A 10,000-nucleotide genomic window follows, 5' to 3' on the forward strand; every position below is an offset into this window, starting at 1 on the left:
CTTCCCCTCTCCAGCCCCCCCCCCCCCATTTCCTCACAGCCAGGAGCCAAAGCAATGAGAAAGCTTTATTGGTGGCGCACTGCAAATGTACTGGAGAGAGTAGGCACAGTGTGTACTGTATTGGTCATAATTATGTCGTTATGAGGTGACAAATATGGTAATCACAGCCACTCTAGGAATTGAATCCGTGACGACAATGTAAGTAGCTATGTAGGGAACATACTGTAGTGCTAATCCATGGCTACTTCTGTAGAATAGAGAATGATCTGGTTGCTAAGTGTTGACTGGTGGAATGATTTAAACTGCCTGTGTTATTACTCTGAAATGCTGAAATACAGTAGCTGTCATAAACTAAATGTAGAGCTGAGTGCTTTGTGTACCCTGTCCTTTAACCATAGGAGGAGGAAAGGGAGGAGGAGGAGGAGGAGGAGGAGAGGAGGAAAAGGAAGAGGAGGAGGAGGAGGAGGAGGAGGCAGGTGGAGTCAGAACGTTGGAGAGGGAGTGAGAGAGAAGTGAGAAAAGAGTACTCCAAACCTCAGTATATAAGAGAGAGCGATAAGGACACACACACACACACACACCACACACACACACACACACACACACACACACACACACACACACACACACACTCCCTAAGCTTGCTTTGAGAGAGGCACTCTACTTGCTGCCTGACTATTCTCTCCTTGTGACATTTTCCCTTGAAAGTGTTTAAGCAGGGACTTGCAGAATAGCATCTTTTCAAAGCAGTGGGAGCTGAAGGAGGCCTGCTTTTAATAAGAAGGATTAATACTAGGCTCACTGGCTGGATTTGGCCATCCAACTGAGTATTTGAACACGGCTGTCAACAAGGGAGAGGAGGAGGGAGAGGGGGCAGGAGAAGGGGCAGAGGGTTAACCAGAGGATGGACAGGCAGAAGCCTGGGCTGGAGAGTTGGGACAAGCTCCTTACTGTTTATTAGAACACAACACTCCTTGACCTAGATTTCCTAATGGGCTGTGATGCAAATTATGTTCTACAACTTGAGGTTGGCTAACTGATGAATGAGAGTCTGTGGGATATGGTGCTAACACTAGCCATGTATGGAAGACAACCCAAACCCTAACCCTAGGGTTCATTGAAGTCCACTTTCCCTGCTATTATCTCAATCTGTTGAGACATGCCACTAAGTGAAACAAAGTAAAACAAAGCTGAGTGGCATATTGAGAGGGACCCACTCCCACTCCACATCTGTCTCTCTGTATACACATATGTTTCTGGGTGACAATGTGATGTTTTTATTGAGTCTGCATCTCAGAGAATGCCAACAACTTGAGTGTGGACCCTGAAGAGATAGGTGACACACTGTATTAGGCATTACTTTGACACATCCTTTCTGCCCTCTGTCACATATGCACGCACACACACACACACACACACACACACACACACACACACACACACACACACACACACACACACACACACACACACACACACACACACAATGTGTGCCTAAGGACCTATGCTGTCAATTCTAGTGCTGTTCACTGTTGTTTTAGCAGACATGGTACATTTACTGTTGAATGTGTTTGACCCGTGACCTTGCTTTCCTTACACAGTTACTCTAAATCCTCACCTCAGGAATAAGACAATTTGTCTTTCTTTCATGGCTGTTATTTGTCAAATGGCAGTTTCTAAGCCTAAATATAAAATTTATTATTTTCAACAAAGGTGCTCGAAATGTTCCCGCTTGTTAAGTTGTTCATATTTTACACTCACTGCAAGGATGGAGGCCTTGTAATCCAGTGGGTGTTTGTATGTGTGTGTGTGTTTGTGTGCGGGTATCATCAGCACTCTCTATACAGTGTCTTTGATGACAGCAGCCCTCCCTCTCCAATCCTGTCCTCCGCTTGTCCTCTCTCCCTCCCTCACCCACTCTCCTCTGGGAGAGTTTATATTTCCTGGTCTCTCCCTGTATCCAATGCCCTCCAAATCACCTGCCTACAGATGAGGAGTCCCCCTTGTATCCAACAGCAAGCTGCCTGCCTGAGTGGACAGTGCTTCATACTGCAATGGGTACAAATGGTGTCTTTGGATTGGGCTGAATGAGGGGATACTTTCCTGTAGTGTTGAGAGAACAAATTGTCTCACACGTTCATACGCGATGAAAGTCCATAACTCAGTCCATAACTCAGACTAGTTTCTGGTTCTCTCAGTTAGGAGGATATGCATATATTACATACTACACAGTATGTGAAATATTGTAGCCTTGACTGTTCCATCCTGATAAGGTAATCCTATGAAGTGCACTATCCCATTCAGAGAATCTTGGTGTTCTCTCTCTCTCTCTCCCTCTCTCTCGCTCTCTCTCTCTCTATCTGGGTCACAGGAATATGTTTCGACACTGCTGTTCCCTTCTCTCCTCTTAAAACGTACCCCTCCTTTTCCTTCACGCACCCCTGGCTCAATTAGGAAGCCTCTCTTCCTCCCCCTTCCCCCCTCCCTACCAGCTTCCTCCGCCCCTCTATCCCTCCGTCCCATCAGAGCTTTGCTCTCCTAATGTGCAACATCTCCGTTTCCTCTGGAAGACACCAGACATGGAGCCTTCAAAGCAAACGCTCAAAATAGAACGTGTGTAGTTAGCTGGCGCATATAAATGAATAAAGCTAATCCGCCTGCCAAATACACACTCCACACCCTACTCAGAAACACACACTGCAACGACAACATCAATAACTAAACCAACAAACTAACAAAACAAAAAAGCTAAAACTTTGATCAGCACAGGACAGGAGAAAGACGCGCCGCAGACAACAATAACAACAACTTCGGCAGGAGAAGAAGAAGAAAAGAAAAAGAAAGGCCCTGCATTCAATTACATGTGCAGCGGAGAAATAACAATTGAATAGCAGTGATGGCGCTATGGTTCCTGGTGTCAAACGGCTCTCTGCGGATGCTGTTCTTAGCATTATTGTCATCCTCCTTCAGAACATATGCTTGGTTGAGAGGCCTATTTCCATGACAATACAGAAGGAAAAGAGTGGCTGCTCATTATTTCGGGCTGTGATGCATGTCCCTCTGTCCAGTGAGAGGAGAGAGGATCTACCTTTCCTTTTCTCCAGAGAGCGTCAAGGTGATGTGGGATGACTGCTGTGACAGGAAATGCTGTATAGTCATATTATTCTACGTGCCCTCATGGGTAATCATTTGGGCTTTAATAACTGCGGAGTATACGTAGATTTAGTTCTTAGAGACACAGCAGACCACAGGCATTGAAAACCTGATGAATCACCTACTCCTAGCCTTCCAGGTGAAAGGCTTCACTATAACAGCATTGATAGATCAAGTCCAGCATTGGGATCCAGAAACAGAAAATGTCTTCCTTTGAGTAACCATGGTGGAAGGAGTTGACATGAATATAGTAGAATACAGTGGAGAGAGACACCAAGGGAGAGTTTTTGTAATGGGGAAAACACCCTGTTAATGTATTGTAAGATCATAATTACTTCTGTACAGGGGCTCTAGCTCACTTCCAACACACACAATGCTGATTCATTGTGTGTGTGTGTGTGTGTGTGTGTGTGTGTGTGTGTGTGTGTGTGTGTGTGTGTGTGTGTGTATGTGCCCTCTGGACAAGCAAGCCAACACAGCGGCAGCATTGAAGCATAGAGAGCTGTTATTGCCAGCCCTGCACCAGTGGGCCCACACACCAAGGGGCATATTCCCATTCACACTGCCCCAAATCCAGCCCCAGCCACTGAGAGCAGTGAGACATTCCATTTAGACGTGGGGTTGTTTGCCTAAGGACTATCACTGTGCATTCTCTGCTTTTGGTTCAAAACAAGGCTTAATTGCGTGGAATAATGCAAGTGCACACTAAATATGTATGAGGCACTAAATATATCATAGTCCTCGAAGTGTTTACGTGGCTATACATAGATACTGTATTTTGTTCAATGAGAAAAATTTGACAGATAATCATGCATGTGCCATCCCTTCCTCTTATACTGTATTACAGTGTACGTTCTCTCTTTATTTCTCTCTCCACTGTATTACTTTACATCATTTTACACTTTATATCCATTTCTGTTGAACTCCCCCCCCCCCACCCCTCCACCCAACGGGCCTTCTCTCCTACCTGAGGGGAAGCGTTCTATGACGGGCTGGTTGTCCACCTGTAGCGTGGCATTGCCACCACTGCGCGTGAAGCGCACCACGTGGTATTTGCCGTCGCTCACCATCACCGCGCCCTCCTGGATGGTGATGTCGTCTGTTCCCACGTTGAAGATCACGCCGACCTTTCCCCGTTCCTACAAAAGAGAGCAAGAGAGAATCAAAGACAGGGTTAGAGGGAGCCAGTATGTACCTGTACTTTTTTTTTTTTTATATGCTTTTAGGACATTTCTGCTTTATTGGGATAGAGACAGTAGAGATTGACAGGAAGTATGGGAGAAAGAGGAGGGATGACATGCAAGACGTGTCGAAGGTCGAAATCGAACCAGGAACCTTATGTGATTATGTGGTATGCGTGCCTGTATTTTTACATGTCCCTGTACTTTTAACCATATCCAGCACATTTCATAAGCCAAAGATAAGTCCAATGCATGTCAGACAAGATGTCCTTACAACATAACAATTGATTCTATAGATGGGGCAAACTATATTGGGTATGCAGTGCACCATACTGTACACTGTTCCCCTGTTTTCTGATCACTGTTGGGGCAGTACAGTCAAGCATCAGTCCAGTGAAGAATGGACTACTTGTTGAGGACTATGCCACCTTCAGCATTCATCACCCTCTTAACCCCCTCCCCTCTCACATCTATTAGTGTTGACAGCCTCCTACTGGTTCTAGTTTATTACAGTCAAACCCCCCACCCCACCTTCCGCTCCTCCCTCCCTCCCTCCCTCCCTCCCTCCCTCCCTCCCTCTCTCTTCTCCCTCTGTGACTGCTGTCCTCAGTCCCAGGGAAGGTCAAAGTCATTTACAGAGTTACTGAGTCTGCCAGGGAAGGAGGGAGGGAGAGAGGGAGGGAGAGAGAGAGATAGAGAGAGAGAGAGAGAGAGAGAGAGAGAGAACAAAAACAAGAGATAAAACTATTGCAGATAAAACAAGAGAGAGAGCACTGCGGTAGCCTGTGTTGTATTGTGTTCTCTACAGCTGCGATATCTCCTGGCAGACGGTGTTATGTCGATTGCCCTCCTGCCCGTGCGATTTCCCACAACACTTCCTGGTTGACACGAGAGGTCAAGCTCATTTGCCGCAGGGGTCACAGCGCACACTGCTATCTGTCCGCTGCAGCCCCACTCTGGAGACAACTTCATTGATCCCATTATCTAATTAGCTATGTGCATTTATTTACAACCTTAAACATGCCAAGATATTTTGAGGTTACAGTATGGCTTTAGCTCTGAGCACATTTGAATTATTAATATACACTCACTGGCCACTTTATTAGGTACACCTGTTCAACTGCTCGCAAATATCAAATCAGCCAATCACATGGCAGCAACTCAATGCATTTAGGTATGTAGACATGGTCAAGTTCAAACCGAGCATCAGAATGGGGAAGAAAGGTGATTTAAGTGACTTTGAACGTGGCATGGTTGTTGGTGCCAGACGGGCTGGTCTGAGTATTTCAGAAACTGCAGATCTACTGGGATTTTCACACACAACCATCTCTAGGGTTCACAGAGAATGGTCAGAAAAAGAGAAAATATCCAGTGAGCGGCAGTTCTCTGGGCGAAAATGCCTTGTTGATGCTGGAGGTCAGAGGAGAATGGCCAGACTGGTTCGAGATGATAGAAAGGCAACAGTAACTCAAATAACCACTCGTTACAACCAAGGTATGCACTTTGGGCCCCTTAGTACCAATTGAGCATTGTTTAAACACCACAGCCTACCTGAGTATTGTTGCTGACCCTTTATGACCACATTGTATCCATCTTCTGATGGCTACTTCCAGCAGGATAACGTGCCATGTCACAAAGCTCACATCATCTCAAACTGGTTTCTTGAACATGACAATGAGTTCACTGTACTCCAATGGCCTCCACAGTCATCAGATCTCAATCCAATAGAGCACCTTTGAGATGTGGTGGAATGGGAGATTCGCATCATGGATGTGCAGCCGACAAATCTGCAGCAGCTGCGTGATGCTATCATGTCAATATGGACCAAAATCTCTGAGGAATGTTTCCAGCACCTTGTTGAATCTATGCCACAAAGAATAAAGGCAGTTCTGAAGGCAAAAGGGGGTCCAACCCGGTACTAGCAAGGTGTACCTAATAAAGTGGCCGGTGAGTGTATCATCAAATATGTTATAAATAAAATAAAAACATGTTCAAAGGACAAAAGTATCAAACTAATTGAGTAAATAAGCACAGAGGTTGTAGAGTAAATTAATGAGGAGTGAAATCGTGGTCAAATTTATGTGCATTCTAACCACTCTTTGCTTTGGAAAAATAGTCATATTATTCAGCAAGGACCACAATAGTTTTGCATGGATGACAGTAGCGATTAAGGTCTTAATTGAGCGTGCTCAAATGGTAGTGTCACTGAAAGTGCTCTTGGCCATGATTAATGTCTGAAAGGGATCAACTGCAGCTTAGCCACATGTAACCAGTCAAACTGTCTGAGTAATCAAGCTAGTTCATTAGGAAGACATCTGAATCTGACTGTGCTACTGCAAATACTGCTATAAAATGTCCCCATCATAGAAAAAATATAATTGTCTTTATTTGTTGACATTATGAATGCACTTTGATGCATAATGACCACACTGACCACACATCTAGCACGGATGTCAATCTAAAGTCCTCAAGTCCTGCAGTGGTCCAATAGGCAATTAATAGAACAATTCTTATTGATTGGCTGTACAACTGGTCTTCCATGTCTGAATCCACTTTTGGTTCAAAGGAATGGATACAAGGCAGTAGAAAATATGACTAGTTTAATGTCTAATGCTAATCCTGTGTTCTGAGCAGTAGCAAGCACTTTTCCACCACTGCCCGCCCACAATGAATATCACATAATCACCTTTTCCTCAAGAATTCATTCAATTTGCCAAGACAATAATTTGTGTGTGTAATGAATCCATGCTATTAGACCAGGCGAAAGAGAGTTTGAGCGACATTTACAGGGAGATTAGCATTTATGTTCCGCAACATTAGAGCTCTTCTCTACACTGGGGGAATCTATTGAGCCCATTACACAAAGAAGCCGCTGGGAATCAGTGCTTTTTAAAGTTGATTTCTGTGTTGCGGTAATGACATTTTAATGGCCATTCCCTTCAGCGAAATATCTAGGGAAGAGAAAAAATAATCCCCAATGACTGGAAGCAGTCATTCCCATAACATTGAAATGAAGGGGAGAGGGGGGGGGAGGCGGGGAGGCTGAGGTAGAGGTACAGTAAATGACAATAACAATCAACTGCCTTTTAAACACCAAAGCTTAAAAGACAGTTAAGATACCAAATCCGTTTTGACTGTCGTCTAATGGCGGATAATGTTATGATTTTTGGAGGCACTTGTCCCAGTTTTTCTCAAGCGGGTCATGTGCATCTGCGGGTGGGCCACTCTAGTCTTGGAGAAGATGGAGGCTTTTTATGGAGGCTTTTCAATGAACGGCTGATTTACACCTCGAGCACCAGTCAGCTAATGAGTTCAATTAAACACTCAAAGAGCTGGGTTTGGTGTGAAGAGACCCACCCCCTGTTGCCAGTCATGATGTTGTCTTGTTGATCTATCTGGTGTGACCTTAAACTGAGGCAGTGACTGTACGATCATACGCAAGATTAGATGTTTTTCAGCATGGAAAATGTACTAACATTTTGTGTACTTAAAATACCAGGATATCATACTAGATTTAACTTTCCAAGTAGTACGATTTAACTACACACTAATCAGGAAGTCAATTCCGATTTTAGTCCCACAATTCAGTGGAGCAAGCAAGGGGGATCTTGCTGTAGCAAAATTGAACCAATTACTATGAACAACAAGATTACGATTTCTCAGTATGAATGAGGTACATGATGTAGCATGATGATATTTGTCGCTTACTGTATACTGTTTTACTAAACAGTATGGTTTAAATAGTATGCACAGTAGTATTAGTAATTAGTAGGCAGTATGATAGTTTGGTCATGGCCTGAGACTTAAAACAAGTGTAAAGCAGTAGTTTTCACAAGGCTATAGGGCTCAACCTAAACTCAAACATGTTTTTGTTACAACTGACCATGTGAAATGACCAGGCCACTCTGGATATGAGGTAAAGGCCACAACTAGAGCCTTGAGTTTTTTTCCAGTTAGGTCATGTGGTTAGGAAAAACTCCTGGCCCTAATTATTGCTATATGTGGGAAGAGCAGAAGAAAAATATGTAGAGATGATTTTTCCACATGACCTTGCAGTGTGTGATTGAGGTAAGCTTTGCAGACGGAGGGGGAATGTGAATGAGTACCAGACCGAGACAAATGTGTGTGTGTGTGTGTGTGTGTGCGTGTGTGTGTGTGTGTCTGTGTGTGTGTGTGTCTGTGTGTGTGTGTGTGTGTGTGTGTGTGTGTGTGTACGTGCATGTGTGTGTGTGTGTGTGTTGTGTGTGTGTGTGTGTGTGTGTGTGTGTGGGGGGGGGGGGTTTATCAGTCAGTCTCAGTCAGTTAGAGCAGCCTTGCTGATCATACTGAGTGGTCTCATGGAGGGTAATAGAGAAAGGGGAGACAGACATGAATAGAGAGAGAGAGGAGGAGAAGAAAAGAAAGAAGAAAGAGCAAGGGGTAAAGAGAAACACATCATGATAAAAAGATGGAGGGGAACCTTGATGATCTTCAAGGGCCTTGAGGTGCTTCGAGATCAAAGCTCCTTTTGAAGATGTCAAAATGGCTTCTTATTTTGTAGCGTACACATCGGTACAGTCAATTAAGAAGGAAAAAAGACAAAAAGAGAATGGCATGCGTTTTTAAGGGACTTGTTTCCCCAAGTTTTTTCCTAAGTGACTCACGGGTATATAACTGCTTCATCAGTAGGTATGATAGTCTTGCCCCCCACCCCCACCCCCACCCCCACCCCCACACACACCTTCTTTCTCCCCTCACCATCTCTTTATTCTCCCAAGTCTAACAGTGATGCCAGGAGAGTGGAAGAAGTGGCATACTGATGAATAAACAAGACAATCAGGCCTGCCAGGGAGATTGGTGGGGGATAAGTAGAGTCCCAATGATTTAGCTTGTGGGGACTGTAATTCTATGATTTAGATATAGAAAAACTGAACACAGGTAGACATGTAGATATGCAGGTGGGGAGAGAGAGAGAGAGAGAGAGAGAGAGAGAGAGAGAGAGAGAGAGAGAGAGAGAGAGAGAGAAAGCGAAAGAGAGCTATTTTTTTTTACCAGCCTCTGTGTGTGCTTCATTGCCTCAAATTATGGTCTGAGCGGCCTCTGTACTGTACCTTAAGAACACAGAGGAACAGGCTCCAGTTTACCAGCCAAGATTTTACTGGCCTGTGAATCAGGGAGAATGGCAGTGGGGACGGAGCACTGAGTGACTCATAGGTCTTTACTAGGACAGAGACTGGCAAAGAGCGCCTATGAATCCTGAGCACCACTTTTACACAGATACAGGGACGGCATGGGGATACTTCGTTTTTTGCTGTAATACTGGCTGGAGCCTGATAGGCGTCATGTCTCTCTTCCCATAGGGGATCAGTATGGTATGGGACTGTATCTCCCTTATTGCCATAGAGGTATAATAATGACTGTACTGTATAAGGGTGAGGACTAGGAAATTAATGTTGAGTTAGCATGGGCATGGAGTTAGGGGCTTCTGCTGTCTTAGAGTGGTATACTGTAGCTGGGTATTCGTTCAGTCAGAAACTGCAGTGTTATGTAACAAAGAAATAGGCTGTTATGTAACATCAAGACCATATACTGGGGACATCTTTTACAATCCATTCCCTTAACATGCAGTGTTTCTGACTGACGTTGCCATCCTATAGGGCCACAAGGCTGCCATACAGTACAGAGGA

The 10,000-nt window shown here is 44.5% G+C and overlaps 1 protein-coding gene across 7 annotated transcripts in view; it reads right to left on the reverse strand.

Annotated features, from left to right (window-relative positions):
• The window catches only part of nrxn2b (neurexin 2b), a gene marked incomplete at its 5' end in the record, with an annotated part of 459,423 nt that overhangs the window by 36,071 nt on the left and 413,352 nt on the right, over positions 1-10,000 (reverse strand). For all 7 annotated transcript variants that reach the window (XM_083665752.1, XM_083665751.1, XM_083665749.1 and 4 more), the window contains one exon: positions 4,121-4,292. In XM_083665752.1, the coding sequence (XP_083521878.1) occupies positions 4,121-4,292 (172 nt within the window). The remainder of the gene's footprint in view (positions 1-4,120; positions 4,293-10,000) is intronic.

The sequence above is a fragment of the Argentina silus genome (genome assembly GCF_951799395.1).
Source record: "Argentina silus genome assembly, chromosome: 1".
NCBI classification, from domain to species: domain Eukaryota; kingdom Metazoa; phylum Chordata; class Actinopteri; order Argentiniformes; family Argentinidae; genus Argentina; species Argentina silus.